The 14911-nt window shown below is 54.2% G+C and overlaps 6 protein-coding genes across 6 annotated transcripts; 5 read left to right on the top strand and 1 right to left on the bottom strand.

The window, feature by feature from the left end:
• Positions 1–579: 579 nt before the first annotated feature.
• On the top strand, positions 580–1623 carry PpBr36_07962 (uncharacterized protein; the record flags this gene model as incomplete). Its single annotated transcript, XM_029895095.1, has 1 exon — positions 580–1623. The coding sequence occupies one exon, from the start codon at positions 580–582 to the stop codon at positions 1621–1623; it is 1044 nt and encodes a 347-aa protein (XP_029748534.1).
• A 726-nt stretch (positions 1624–2349) lies between these two features.
• Positions 2350–4047, top strand: PpBr36_07961 (uncharacterized protein; the record flags this gene model as incomplete). The annotated part of the gene is made up of 1 exon (XM_029895094.1): positions 2350–4047. The coding sequence occupies one exon, from the start codon at positions 2350–2352 to the stop codon at positions 4045–4047; it is 1698 nt and encodes a 565-aa protein (XP_029748473.1).
• Positions 4048–4250: 203 nt separating this feature from the next.
• Positions 4251–5242, bottom strand: PpBr36_07960 (uncharacterized protein; the record flags this gene model as incomplete). Its single annotated transcript, XM_029895093.1, has 2 exons — positions 4251–4993; positions 5203–5242. Coding segments are annotated over 2 exons (783 nt in total), but the record flags the coding sequence as incomplete, so codon positions are not given.
• Positions 5243–6028: 786 nt separating this feature from the next.
• On the top strand, positions 6029–6682 carry PpBr36_07959 (uncharacterized protein; the record flags this gene model as incomplete). Its single annotated transcript, XM_029895092.1, has 1 exon — positions 6029–6682. One exon carries the CDS (start codon positions 6029–6031, stop codon positions 6680–6682), a length of 654 nt encoding a protein of 217 aa, XP_029747969.1.
• Positions 6683–8425: 1743 nt separating this feature from the next.
• Positions 8426–10064, top strand: PpBr36_07958 (uncharacterized protein; the record flags this gene model as incomplete). The annotated part of the gene is made up of 3 exons (XM_029895091.1): positions 8426–8832; positions 8941–9618; positions 9692–10064. The coding sequence occupies 3 exons, from the start codon at positions 8426–8428 to the stop codon at positions 10062–10064; spliced, it is 1458 nt and encodes a 485-aa protein (XP_029747970.1).
• Positions 10065–12527: 2463 nt separating this feature from the next.
• Positions 12528–14468, top strand: PpBr36_07957 (uncharacterized protein; the record flags this gene model as incomplete). The annotated part of the gene is made up of 5 exons (XM_029895090.1): positions 12528–12903; positions 13026–13586; positions 13685–13749; positions 13852–14009; positions 14099–14468. The coding sequence occupies 5 exons, from the start codon at positions 12528–12530 to the stop codon at positions 14466–14468; spliced, it is 1530 nt and encodes a 509-aa protein (XP_029747963.1).
• Between the last annotated feature and the right edge of the window lie 443 nt (positions 14469–14911).

Genomic DNA, 14911 nt, shown 5'->3' with positions numbered 1-14911 from the left:
CCCCCCAACATTAATAATACCTACCACTCAAAGACCCAGAACCAGTTCAATTTAATGCTCATCACGTCCCGAGAGACTGCCGATCACTTGCGCAGACAGATGAAGCAGTCAATTTAAAACAAAGACGGCAATTGTAGGGGCCGGATGCGATGCAGCTGGGCCACAGCAGTCATAGCAACAGCTTCATGATGCCAACTACCGAAGATGATGTGCCACCTTCGGTAGTGTCGACGCGGCCTTTCGGGCAGACTGATCAGCTCTGGTTGGACAGTTTTATATTGGCGCGCGGGCTCCGATATGAAAACTCGCCTCATTTGGGGGTCAAAGTACTCAAGCTTTCATCTAGGTAGATGGGGCATGATGCCGATCGGGACAGTTTATCCGCTTGTCGAATTGAGGGCTTTGTCCATGATTATAAGCCACTCATGCCAAGTCGAATGTTTTGTTGTAGTTTGCCCTCTTGGAAACCCTCCCCTCCCCAACTCGCGTCTCATTATCTTTTCTGTATCCCCGTCCAAGACAAGGATAATACAACAAGTCACAGAAAAAAGAAAAAGGAAGGAAAAAAAAAAAAAAAACATGTTGTTTCGCTCCGTCATGGCGGCGGCGGCGGCGGCAGCACTTCATGTCGCCCTCGGCCAGGAGCTCATGCGGTTCGGGTGCTCGCAGCTCGTCGTGGACCGGCTGGACCCGCTGGTCAACCCGGGCCAGCGTCCCTCGCCGCACATGCACCAGATCGTGGGCGGCAACTCGTTCAACGCGTCGATGCCGGCGGGCGAGTTCGACCCGGCCGGGCTGTCGACGTGCACGAGCTGCACCTACTCGGAGGACTTTTCCAACTACTGGACGGCCAACGTCTACTTCCGGGCGAGGAACGGGAGCTTCAAGCGGGTGCCTCAGGTCGGCAACCTCGGGCTCAACATCAAGGGCGGCATCACCGTCTACTACATCCGCGGCTACCAGGCTTCGGCCAGGGTCACGGCCTTCAAGCCGGGCTTCCGCATGCTGGTCGGCGACCCGCTCAACAAGAAGGCGGCCACCCAGCAGCGCCAGCTGTGCTTCCGCTGCGAGGCCAACATGCAGCAGTCCCCCTTTGGCGGCGCGCCCTGCACCGGCGCCGACACCCAGGAGTTCCCCAAGCAGCCCTGCGGCGGCGGCTGGCGCGTGTCGGTGCACTTCCCCAGCTGCTGGGACGGCAGGAACGTCGACAGCCCGGACCACAAGAGTCACGTCGCCTACCCGCAGCAGGGCACCTTCGAGAGCGGCGGCGCCTGCCCCTCCACCCACCCCGTCCGGATCCCGCAGCTCATGTACGAGGTCATGTTCGACACGCGCCAGTTCAACGACAGGTCGCTGTGGCCGACCGACGGCAGCCAGCCCTTCTTCTGGAGCAACGGCGAGCGGACGGGGCTCGGCAACCACGGCGACTACATCTTTGGCTGGAAGGGCGACGCCCTGCAGCGGGCCATGGACTCCAAGTGCGCCAACGATCGCTGCCCGGCCCTGCAGCGCCAGACCGATCAGCAGGCCCAGGCTTGCACCAAGGAGAGGGCCGTCAAGGAGGAAGTCGGCGACGTGTGGCTGCAGGATATTCCGGGCCAGACGGCCGAGAACTACTTGTGAAGTGGAGAGAAAGTCTTTGAGCAATGGAGGTGGGTATATTTGTTTGTTTGTATGTTTGTTTGTCTGTTTGCTTGCTTGTTGGTTTGAGCATGAGGGGGGAAAGGGGAAAGGAGGGGGGGAGGTTTGATCGGTGTGTACTTTGTAGAACTAGAACTATTAGTCTAGGCAAAGACAGTGAGTGAGTGAGTGAGTGAGTGAGTGGTCTAGCAACGTCACAAATGCAACGTAAAAGACGTCGTGCATGACTTAGTTTTCTCCCAACCAAGCCAGCAAATAAAAGAAAAAAAAAATCAATCCTCCATCGACTTTGTCCCGAACCTTTGCCGAAACTAAGCCTTTACCCCACGGGGGTAATCCGAGCCCGCCTCCGCTCCTCTTCTCCGCAAAAAAAAAAAAAAAAAAAAAAAAAAAGACGACTCTCGAGGCTTGATTGACTGCAGGACCACTCTGCGCTTCTCCGCATTTTACCACACCGATGAGCCTCGTGATGGGGCATCTTTGAATCCGACCATTTTCCGCAGTTAGTCAGGTTGCAAATGTCTCATGACCGATCACCGGCCGACATGGCCCCAGATCGACAGCCGAGCCTGTCCATGTAGACATATATTTGATAGTTTCTATTCCCACCCCAGATGTCGATGGTCTGTCTCTTCTGGACCGCAATCTGCAGTCTCTCTGCCTGCCTGTCTTTTTCTTTTTTTTTTTTTCTGTGTCACCGTGCCAAATATGAATTCGTCCATGCTTCGCTGGTTAACGCTGGCCGGCGCCTTCGTCGGTCCGGCTTGTACGTCTCCGCTGGCCTCCGCCGTACCCGGCCAGCAGCGATGCGAGGCCTTCTCCCAGACCCTCAGCATCCCCAACGTCACCGTAGTCTCGACGCAGCACTACTCGAGTCAGGCCAACATCACGGTTCAAGGGCTGGTCGCGTCTTGCGCGAGCATGGGCACGACCTTCACCGCCCCGACGGACCTCTGCCGCGTCGTCGTCAACGTCGCCACCTCCCCCTCCAGCCAGGTGCGGCTGGAGGCGTGGCTGCCCGACTCGTGGGAGAAGCGCCTGCTCTCGACGGGCACGGGCGGCATCGGCGGCTGCATCGAGCGCCCGGGCCTGCAGATGGGATCGAGCATGGGGTTCGCCGCGCTCGGCACCAACGCCGGCCACGACGGCAGCGCTGGGTACGACTTCTTCCTCGGCCACCCCGAGACCATTGTCGACTTTGGCCACCGCGCCATCCACGTCGAGGCCGTCGTGGGCAGGCAGCTGGCCGCCCAGTACTACGCCGCCGAGCCCGCCCACAGCTACTACGCCGGCTGCTCGACCGGCGGCAGGCAGGGCTTCACGTCCGCCCTGCTGTACCCCGACGACTTTGACGGCGTGCTGCTGGGCGCCGCCGCCGTCGACTGGCTGCACATCGTCGCGAGCAAGGCCGTGCTGGCCCAGCGCCTGGGCTGGCCCGACCTGACCTCGCCGCGCTACATCCCGCCCTCGTCGTGGCGCGCCATCGAGGCCGCCATGCGCAGCCACCTCGACCCGCTCGACGGCGTCGTGGACGGCATCATCGACGAGCCGCACTCGCTCGACTTTGACTTTGCCCTGCTCGGCTGCGCCAGCCCGACCCCTCTGCTCAACGCCACCCTCTGCCTGACCGACGTGCAGGTCGACGCCATCCGGTCCGTCTACCAACCGGTGCAGTCCTCCGCGGGCCGGGACGTCCTCCCGAGCTTCGACTACGGGTCCACCACCGACGTCTTCAGCAGGAACCAGTCCCCCGCCGGTGTCGCGAACCTCACGTACCGCGTGCTGGACGACTACTGGCGCGGCGCCATCTACAACGATTCCACCTGGGCGTCGCAGCAGTTCAACCTGTCGCAGATGGACTTTGCCGTGCAGCTGAACCCCGGTCTCATCAACTACGCCGGCGGCGTGACGCACGACCTGTCCAAGTTCCGCGGTCGCGGCGGGAAGCTTTTGGCCTACCACGGCACCACCGACGAGACTGTCACGTCGGGCCTGGCGCTGCGTACATATGACCGCGTCGCAGAGACCATGGGTGGGCTCGATGCCGCCGGGATGCAGGAGTTCTACCGCCTCTTCTACGTGCCCGGCCACAATCACTGCAACGGCGGCCTGGGGGCCTGGACCATGGGCCAGACGTCCGCCTACAATCAGTTTGTCAACTTTGGCGGCCATGGCAAGTTTGCCGACCGGAGACACAGTCTGCTGATGGCTATGGTTGCTTGGGTCGAGCACGGTGTGGCGCCTGATTACATGGTTGGAACCAAGTTTGAGAACGATGACGTTATATCCGGACAAGTTGCTGCCCAACGGAGACAGTGCCCGTGGCCGCACAGGTCAAAATGGAATCAAGTAGGGGATACAACGGAAGAGGGAAGCTGGGAGTGCATCTTACCCGACGAAGCATAAACTTGAATCCTCAAGAGACAGTACCGAGGAGTTCGAAACAGGAAAAAAAAAAAAAAAAAAAAAAAAAAAAAAAAAAAAAAAAAAAAAAAAGAAACCCTTGCATGACCGTAAAGATTGCCATCGTGCAGACAGGCGTGTTTCTGCCGTCCTAAACCAGGGAAATACTTGCATACATGCGTAAAATCACTCAGTCAACGTACTTCTTACACAGTTCCGCTGATGCTCAATTCCCTAATCTCCTGTAACACCTGCTCCACCCTTGAGTCCAAATGCCCCTGTGCATATTGATCTCTAGTGTCCGCATCGAGGTACTGTTGTACTTGCGCCATGCGGCTGTAAGCTTCTGCGCAGAACCGCAGCTGGATCTTGACGAGCGCCTCGAATGAGGGATCAAGGTAGGGCACGCGCAGGTCTATCAGTTGTGGAAGCTCGGTGCACAACTGCTCGTTGAGTTGCTCGTAAGCCGCCCTCGACATGTCCATCTCCTTCTCCGTCCGTGGCAACTTGGTCACATCCTTATCGGGCTTCTCTGCCAGCTTCTTCACCCTTGCGCGTAGGGCGTCATAGTCCAGGAGCTTGTGTCCTCTCTTCTTGATGCATTCGTTGACGTCGGGGAAGTAGTTGCAGAAGCGCGTGATGGGCTCCAGCACCGTAGTGCGATACGGGCCGTCGAGAGCCTTGATGGTCTCTGCGTCGAGGTCCTCCACGGCCTGCTTGTAACTCCTGCTCACGCCGTCCTTGGCGCCAGAGTCGCCGTAGAACGCGTCTATCGTCTCGGCGATGCGCATTTGAGAGGCCGTCATGGCGCGGAGAGAATCGAGGTAGCCCTTGGCTTCCTTTTGGAGGCGGTTGCTGGCAGCCTCCATTGTACGGAAGCGGCGCTCCTCAACTTCGTAATCACGATCGTTTGTTTTCTCCACATGGCCTGGCGGAGGCGTCAATAAATCTCATGGCGAAGGGACATGGAGAAGGGGTCGCTACCAGTCTTCATCATCACCTGGGTCGTTGCCCGGTTGACATTTTTTTTGAAGCCTGCAAGACAAGAGCATATTAGCTATGATTGTACACAATGTTTTCCATGGCGCAATGACGCAAATCAATCAAAACTTCAAAAAGGGAAAAGGACAAAAAAAGAAAGAAAAAAAAGCTCCGTACCTGCCCACGACATGACGGGCAACCTTGGCTCTCCCGAATCGCTGTGGTGTGTTGACGCTGATTACGTGTGCTACGGATAGCTCTGGTTCTGCAACGCCACGCCTAAATGAGGGGAGCTGTTGTTGTTGAGTAATCGTCTGCCGTGGTAATCAATAAGTGGCCAGCGGTCGTTTCTTTTCGATGATGATAATATTTTAACGTTGTTGCGGCGGTTTGGTTGCCAGAGTTAAGATCAGCCCAATTGTTTGTCGCTGTCAAGGTACAAAGCGGGATTGCATGCCACTTCTCCTCCGCTCGCCAGAACCCGCGGCCAGTGACGATTTGCTTGGCTCCACGCGTCAGCTGGAAGTTACGACGCACGGCCCTGGTCGCTATTGACTGGTTGGTTTTGGTTTCGATTTACGGCAGGGGCATGAGCATGAGCCACTTGGGCTGATTCCGTTCTGACGTCAGCAGTTGTGTCCCACCCATCAGCGAGCTGCTGCGCCGGCTATGGCTTGTGGCTCATTCTTCGATTTACTTGTGGCGTCGGTAAGGATAAGGTACTTGGCGTAGCTAAGCTCGCCAAGAGAGTTGCTATCGTGGTTGTGCAAAGTTTTGTCTCGCAGATGCACCCGACATTCGTCTGTTATCTAGCCACTCGCAATCAAATTAATTGCTACAGATTCAGCCAAAGTACAGCTGCTCTCGGGACGATCCCCCGGCCGAACAATTCAGGACGAACAAACGACGCAACAGCACACGATACTGTAGCAGCCGCAGAGCAGCCAAGGCAGGAGGACAGCCGGGAAGGGGAGGGAGTAGGAGACGAGGAGTATCAAAAGCCATGGTCGCTCTCGCACCGTTCAATCTGCGCATGCTGATCGTCAGTGTTGGCAACCCTCCCCCGCTTCATGAAACACTGCACTCGGCCGGTCATATGGTTCTGCGCCAGCTGCAACAACACCTCGACACCTCAACCGACTCCTACCAGCCTGGGTTTTCGACGCAACGCTTCGGCACCAAGAACTGCATCGCCTCTATTGGTCCCAAGTACACACTCGTACAGTCCCCCACACAGATGAACATTGTCGGCCCGTGGCTCGCCTCAGCTTGGAAACAACACTCAAAGCTTCCTTCAGATCAACACCCAGCCCTCGTAGTGTTGCAGGATGAATTAGAACTTGAGTTTGGCAAGGCCCTCACCCGCGAGTGGGCGAGCAGCCACAAAGGCCACAACGGCATCCGCAGTGCACAGCAGAGCCTGCCGCCAAGCATACACAAGAACGAACGGTTCGCCCGCGTCCGCATCGGAATAGGGCGGCCGCAGGAGCGGGATAGGTCGCATGTCAGCGATTACGTACTGAGACGCGCCACGCCGGACGAGAAGGAAGTACTAGAGGACCACACAGCCCCGAGTGTGGTTACGATCCTCGGCGAGCTTGAAAAGAAGTGGCGGAGGGCGTACATGCAGAGCCTTCAGCGTGATGCTTCCCCGTAGAACGGAAACGGTTGTATATGCCACTTGCGCTAGTGTGCGGCCTGCATCGGCAGCGACATGCCACGGCGCCCAGCGCGCATGCGCATGCGCATGACAACGGTAGCGGCCCTGATACAAACGGGAATTTCCGCAGACCATGGCGACGTGCACTTCAGGCACGTATTGAATCTCCACTCGTCCACTGCTTAGTTCCTTGATGCTGCATCATTCGAGTATGATTTCCGTTCATGGTTGCCTCATATCTCCGGTATGAGTGCACCGAAACCTGCCGGATAAAACGGGTGGTGTTATCACGCACGACCTGAGTGCCAGAGACGAAGTCTATCCTAATTACTGTAGGTATCTACCTAGGTAATGTTTGTGGAACAAAATGACCAATTGACCAAAAACAATTGGGACATGAAAAGTCCGCTAGCTTCTGAACCGCACAGCCGGTAATGGTTGCACTCGCCTATGGCTGGCAATTAACTGCCTATCTGAGCAAGCGACTTGGCTCAAGTACCAACCATTATCATTTTCCCTGCCAACCAACCAAGACAACCGTATTCCATAAGATTCCGAGAAAATCCCAGGTACCCCACACCCTACACGTGCTCAGGTCAGTGCCCAGAGATAAGAGAATCGTTCTTGAGCCCAATCTACACGCCTTCGCCTACTAGCCAATGTGTTTGGACCGATGCTTCCATGGCAGCACTGATAAGCGTTCATTTTATTAATTTTAATTCTGGGGTCAAGTCGTCGTCCATGGTACATCCCCACGTCCGCAGCTTGGTATCATTAATAAACCCGAACCACCGGTATCCATTTAGACTGTTGGGCTGATTCCAATAGTGCATTGCATTGAGTTGAAGATAAAGATGGTGACTCGAATTGGGTCAGCTCCGCATCTTGTCCTGCCTATCGAGCCGCACTCAAACACCTTTATGCTGACCTCTGCATCTTGCGACAGATGTTGACAAGCTCTTAGTTGCGCGCCAGCCAGCTGTATTCCCCAAGTGCGACAAACGCGTCATGGCAGTGTGCATTTTGTTATTGTCATTGGCGCCATCAAGCGCTCTGCATCGGAAGTTAGTTAGCACTTTAACTTCAATTTAAGTTCTGGAGAGAAAGACTCTAATTAATAGGTCTTGGCGAGTATGGGCAGGGCTGGCTCTACCAACATACATCACCCTCGTTTCCTCAGTGAAATAACCCGATAGCCGGATGGCAGTGCATGCTCTGATTGGCCCGTATTCACTGCGCTCTCTCTCCTTATCTCACCCTTTCTCGCAACATATCTCCTCATACTTGGCCGCGTCATACGACCAAGACTGCCAGTGTTCCTCTGTCTGGGCAGCTGAATGCTGTTATCAGTGATCTCAAAAATACAGGTCCTTAATGGTGGAGGTCTCATCTGCCCAGCCCGACTAGTCCGAGGGACCCTATTTGCGAGAAGCCCATTCGGGAAACTTCCATCATGCCTTAGATGCGTGGACCCTGCATCCCGTCCACTTGGTGTTTAGCTGCCCCCGGTGTCGGCTGATCCTTGCTCCAACGCCAAGGTTTGATGTTTGTCTATCTGGTATCGGTGAAGGGTAAGCGCGCAGTTATATCTTTTGGCTGCGTCCCACCCCAACATGCTCCGTTGCTCATGTATTGTGGTTGGCTCGTTGGTTGCTTCCTCTGAGAGCAGAGCTTTCCGGATCGAACCATTGTCCACTTGAGTGTCGACTAGCCAGACGGTGACCGCATCCATCGCCCAACATGTCTTCCGCTCCGGTCGAATACAACGGCACCCTGCCGACGGGTGGTGACTCGCTGACTGAGGACCTCAACATTTACTATGCAAGCGGCGACTTTGCTTGGATAATGACCTCGTCCGCCCTGGTCCTGCTCATGATCCCGGGTGTCGGCTTCTTCTACTCTGGACTTGCCCGCAGAAAGTCGGCTCTGGCCTTGATATGGCTCTCGCTCATGTCGATAGGAGTGGGGAGTTTTCAGTGGTTCTTCTGGGGTTACTCGCTGGCATTTTCGCATACGGGAGAGAGCGGCTTTATCGGCGACCTGGCCAACTTTGGTCTCAAGGATGTTCTCGGCCAGCCTTCAGTCGGTAGCGACAATCTTCCGGATCTGCTGTTCTGTCTGTACCAGGGCATGTTTGCCGCCATCACGTAGGTTGTTTTTTTTTTTTTTTTTTTTTTTTTTTTTTTTTTTTTTTTTTTTTTTTGCGTCGACCCATAATCAACATCCACTGACAACTTGGATCTCATTTCAAACAGTCCTGCCCTCGCCATTGGTGCTGCAGCTGATCGTGGCCGAATGCTCCCGGCTATGGTCTTTGTCTTCGTCTGGGCCACCATCGTTTACGACCCGATCGCATACTGGACCTGGAATCCGAACGGCTGGTCCTTCAAGCTCGGCGGGCTCGACTTTGCCGGAGGAACGCCCGTGCATATTTCTTCGGGCGCCGCGGCGCTCGCGTACTCGCTGATGCTGGGCAAGCGCGTGGGTTACGACTCGAACGCTGGCATGCCGTTCAGGCCACACAACGTCACCCACGTCGTGCTCGGCACCGTCATGCTGTACGTCGGCTGGTTCGGCTTCAACGGTGGTTCGGCACTGGCCGCCAACCTCCGTGCTGTCATGGCCCTGCTGGTTACCAACATCTCGGCTGCCGTGGGTGGGCTGACTTGGTGCTTCCTCGACTACCGCCTCGAGAAGAAGTGGAGCACCATCGGCTTCTGCTCGGGCGTCATCGCGGGACTGGTGGCTATCACGCCCGCTGCCGGCTACGTCCCCGCGTGGTCGGCCGTCATCTTTGGCGTTGTGGGAGGCGCCGCGTGCAACTTTGCGACCAAGATCAAGTTTCTGCTGGGGATCGACGAGGCGCTTGACATCTTTGCCGAGCACTGCGTCGGCGGAATTGTTGGCAACCTTTTGACGGGTATCTTTGCAGCGTATGTTGTTCACTCTTTTCTTATTTTTGTCGGTGAAGGAAGGAAGCTTTTTACTGACAAGAACTTTTTGCAGCAACTACATCGCACACCTCGACGGAGCGACCGAGATCGCCGGTGGCTGGCTCAACCAAAACTACATCCAGCTCGCGTATCAGCTGGCCGACTGCGTGGCCGGCTTCTCATACTCGTTTGTCATGACGTGCATCATCCTCTTCATCATGAACCTCATCCCGGGCCTATCGCTCCGCGTGTCGGCCGAGGAGGAGAACATGGGCTTGGACGACGCCCAGATCGGAGAGTTTGCATACGACTACGTGGAGCTGACCAGGCACTTTGAGGACGCGGCGGTGACGACCCCGGCCGTGGGGAGCAGCCAGGGCAGCATCAAGGAGCCGAGACCCAAGGAGGGCCAGGAGGTCAGCAAGACCGAGACGACTGTCGTATAAAAGCAAAGCGTCTGTCTAGGGGTGTTGACGTGGACAATTTTTTGGGCCTGTAGGAAACCAGGAAAGAAAAAATTAATTTCGTTCGGCTACCTCAATAGAAGAAGGGGAGTTTTGGATATCTTTTCCGATGTCATTTTCTAGCAAAACCTGAAATCACCTTGAATCTTCTTTGTTCCAACCAGGCAGGCATAAAAAAGTCCCATGCATGTATTTACGGAAACGTGCAATAGTCGTCGTCAGCTGTTTGATGGATGGATATGTTTCCAAACCTTGCTTGACAGGATTGAGAGAGGTGACAAGACACAATCAGGTAAATAACAGACAGCTTTTTTTTTTTTTTTTCACTTTTTTGACTTTTTTTGACAGATACGAGCCAAGGATCCCGGGTGGTCAAATCCAACGTCGGTCGAGAGGGGGCCAGGAGCCCTCACTTTGCTTAGTGATGACAGTAATTACTGTTGTACTGTACAGTACCGTACCTCTGTACTGTACGGGCATTACCCACGCGTCCCCGGACAAGGAACGACTGTGGAGAACTGGAGTCTGAAGCACGGAAAAGTAATTTCGTGTGCGTGGCGGACAGGCGTGCACAGGAAAGCCCAGCTGTCTGCCGCCGGTCGGGACGATCAACGATCATCCGAAACGTTATGTGACTATCTTATTAGAGGTGGATGAAGAAAGAAGCAGTTTTCTTTTGTTTGTGTCGGCAGCCCTCCTTTTGATTCTCTATATCACATCTATATGATGTGTATTTTTATCGTCAAATTGGACAATGAATCAGAGACTGGACTTGTCTGTTTGGAACACACAAAAGTGCATTGAGCAAAGGCAGCAAACCAAGTTAGTAATATGTGAGTGCTGCGCCCCTGGAGCATAACACAGCAAAAGGGAGAAGCGCAATTGCATCAGTAATGATCTTTTGCGCAAATCATTACGCTACGCAGTAACAAATTGATGGTTCCCCACAGAAAAAGAAATGCGTCGTGATGAGTCCAGACCGTTTAGCCCCTTGCAGGCGTCAGACACTAAGCTCAAACCCACCAACGGCAGCGCCCGCGGCACCGACTCTGCAGGAGCCCCTGAATCGAATTTCAGCCAAAAGATGGATTCCCCCAGCTCGTGCGGTTCGCCCACCCAGCCTGTGAGGGGCCCATTTCTTTTTTTATTTTTCTCTTGGTTCGATTCGTTCTGCTTCTTTTTACCCACTGTGCCAGACCCCACGGCAATTTTTCTGTGGTACTGCTGGCTGGTATGGTAAATGCGATGCGAAAAAAACCCACCCGAACGAACCACGATCATAAGCCGTCGACAGCTTGCCTTGACCAACCAAGAGGCAAATGGAAACAATGGAGAGAGAACAAGGGCCCCCGCATGTTGACAAGCTTCATCTTATTCGCCTTAGCTGGCCTGGGCGTCGATGGATTTTCTTGGCAGCATCTTTTTGATCATCAGTGTGGTTCGTATCGCGTGTAGCTGCAGCAGTAGCTGGGTTCGGGTGGTTTCCAGCGCTTTGCAAGTAGGGGAGCTTAGCTGATCCTTCTGCCCTTGGTTAGGAATCGATCATCCACTGCAGACGAACATAAAATACTACCTCACTAAAGCGCAAACACGTGTACAGTATGCCAGTGGATGCTGCTCTTTGCTCTTTTCCTTGGAATGCTCTTTCCGCCACTTGACAACTATTTTTGATCCAATGGAAACATGCCAATGTCTAATGGCAGGTGGCATCGGTACAGGTTGCATCGATTATGATTTATTATTATTATTATTATAATTATTATTATTATGATCATTACAGTAACAAAGGCACAGCCCGCTGGGTCCCATCCCAATTCCCGAACGAGGCCTGGCAGCTTCTCTGCTGCAGGGGCACGGATTCAGGCTAGTCCCCGAACATGGTAGTACGGAGGGACCCGCTTGGCACAGAAGTGACAAGGTCTCACCACCTGAGAATAGCATGTCGAACCGTCTTGTTGCCATGCTTCTTTGCCTTGCATGCTTGCCCCTGTAGCAGAGTTGGTGATCTTTTTCTTCCAGCTCTTTCGCTGCTTCGTGCGCTTTTCAATTTTTTGGTCTCTTTTGAACTTGAACTGCTTGCTGCTTTTGTCTGTTGTCTATTTCACACAAACATAGACATTCCCTGCTTCTTCTTTCCCTCCAAGTTTTCATCTGTTGATCATCTGTTGATCATCTTGACTTGCATCAACCACGCTCTTTTTTTTTTTTTATCCGTTCCTCTGGCATGCTGACTGCTAATCACTAGCACCAGCAGCTCCCTTCATCCATAGCTCACACGCACATCATACAACAGACGAGAAGAATCACAATCCTCCCTCGTAGATCGAGGGGTCCCTTTCTCTGGAATTGGGTTTCTGACATATTCTTGCCTTTTTTTTTACTTTTCTTTTTGTTTTTCTCGCCTCTTTTCGCCCATAATCCTCCAAATCACAAACAGCAACCACAATGTCTGAAGAAGGCGGTACAGCACCACCCGCCGCAGCTGCGGGCGGCGGCCACACAGGCGACGGGGGAATGAACTCGGCACACGATGGCCGTGGAAGGCCATCAGCGGAACGTCGAGAGCGCAGCCTGACTCCGCAGTCACCGGGCGCGATGACGCCTCCAAACCCCTTCTCGCGCCAGCACACATCGCTGGACATGGACGACTACTTCATCGGGCCCCGTGACACGCAGAAGCACTCCAAGTGGCCCCTGTTTATGCAGATGCACGGCAGCATCTTGCCCAAGCTGATTATGCCTCTGACGTTTATGGGACTCTGGGCTGCATTGATCACCTCGATGCACATGACTGATTACTTCAAGAAGCGCGGCGTTGTGGGTACGTTTGATTTCATGCCCGTCAGGGAGGACTGCCAGTGGAAAATAAACGAGAAAAACAAGAAGAGAGAGAAAAAAAAAAAAAGAGCTAACGTGAAAAAAAAACCTCGCCCTCTCCAACAGTCAGCGTCAACTCTGTCCTGCTCACCGTGCTGGGTTTCGTCGTCGGTTTGGGTCTCTCGTTCCGCAGTTCGACAGCATACGAACGATACGCCGAGGGTCGCCGATACTGGGCCTCGCTGATCCTAGCCAGCCAGTCGTTGGGCCGTGTCTACTGGATACACACCCGAGAGCGGGATGAGACCAGGGAGAAGGACATACTCAACAAGCTCTCGGCCCTGAACCTGCTGACCGCCTTCGCCGTTGCCCTCAAGCACAAGTTGCGCTTCGAGCCCTATACCAACTATGACGATCTCTCGCAGATGGTCGGCCACCTCGACACCCTCGCCGGCGAGGCCACCAAGGCCGACGGAGGCGCCCCCGTCCCAAAGAATCCCAACATCTTCAAGCGGGCTGGCTCCATGCTGGGCGTGTCCTTTGCCGAGAGCAACCCGCGCAAGCAGCTTAAGAAGGCTACGCGGCCCTTGGGAAACCTTCCTCTCGAGATATTGAGCTATCTCGCCGCATATACGGACGAGATTGTGGCCAACGGCCAACTGTCGGTTCCTATGCAGCAGACACTTGGTGAGCTTTTAGTGTTTTTTTTCCCTATATTTGGGATAGAGCTTAATATTGGTACGCTGCCAAGAAGTATGCTAACAAGGGGACTCCAATGCCGAAAGCTTATAACAACATGGCCTTGCTCAACGATGTTATGGTTGGTACTGAGCGCGTACTTAACACTCCTGTAAGTCTTTTTTTTTCATTCTTTTTTTTTCTCCTTGAATTGATATATCCTACACACCTTTCAGCCTCCACTGACTAACCCGCCTACCTACTTTGTCACCAGCTCCCCATCGCGTACTCGATCGCCATTGCGCAGATCACTTGGCTCTACGTGTTTCTACTTCCATTCCAGCTCTGCCAACTTCTGGGGTGGATCACAATTCCCGCCGTTGTCGCTGCCAGCTACATCATCCTGGGACTGTTGTACATTGGACGTGAGATGTAAGTTTTTTTTTTTCCTGGTGTCTCCGCCAGTCGGCAATGCTCAAGAAAAAAAAATACACAAACACTGACACCGCAACCAATACCAGCGAACAACCCTTCGGCCTCGACCCCAACGACTTACCGCTCGAGAGCTACTGCGCCCAGATCGCAGCCGAGCTCGACGTGCTGGCGTCTCGGCCCAAGCCGCGCATCAGCGAGTGGACCGAGCACCTCGAGAACAAGGTGCTGTTCCCTTACTCCAACGCCCCCTGGCACACGTGGCTGCACCTCGGTGAGACCAAGATCCGCCAGGCGCTGCGGGCCAAGACGGAGCTCGAATTTGGTCAGCGGAGCAGGATGATGGGCCAGGAGCACGGCAAGAACGACGGTGGCAGCGGTCGCGGCAGATCCACGAGCAAGCCTCAAGCGACGGAGAAGGTGGCCGACGTTGAGAGCGGGTTGGGAACCAGACAATGAAAGCCGTGATTTGTGAGCGTTTTTTTTTCTTTTCTTTTTCTTCTTGAAAAGGGGGATGAGGGAGCTGCCTTTCTTTCTTTATCTTGCTGGCCTTTTTCTTTTCTTTTAATGCGTACGCGGGAGTTACTTGGCGATATTTTATCTTCCTTAGCATCTTTCCAGAATGGCGAAATTTTCCTTTGGGTGTATAAAGTGTCCTTGTTCCCCCAGCGGCAAAGCAAAATGGGATGCGTAACAAGGAGGAGAGGTGATTATCTGGACTGAAAGGCCAAAAGTCGAGCTGGAGCCTATGCTAGAGGCACATTATGGACTGAGGTGTGCAAGATTAAGCTAGGCGAGAAAAAAAAAAAAAAAGACAGTCTTGGGCCGAATTAGATGGGGCTCATAACAAAAAAAAAGTCCAACCAAACCCAGCCGCCTGCAAGTGTCTGGGTGAGCCCAAG

This window comes from Pyricularia pennisetigena, chromosome 1, assembly GCF_004337985.1.
Source record: "Pyricularia pennisetigena strain Br36 chromosome 1, whole genome shotgun sequence".
Lineage (NCBI taxonomy): Eukaryota > Fungi > Ascomycota > Sordariomycetes > Magnaporthales > Pyriculariaceae > Pyricularia > Pyricularia pennisetigena.
Note: the sequence above shows the minus strand (reverse complement) of the source record. Positions and strands in the feature narration are given on the sequence as shown.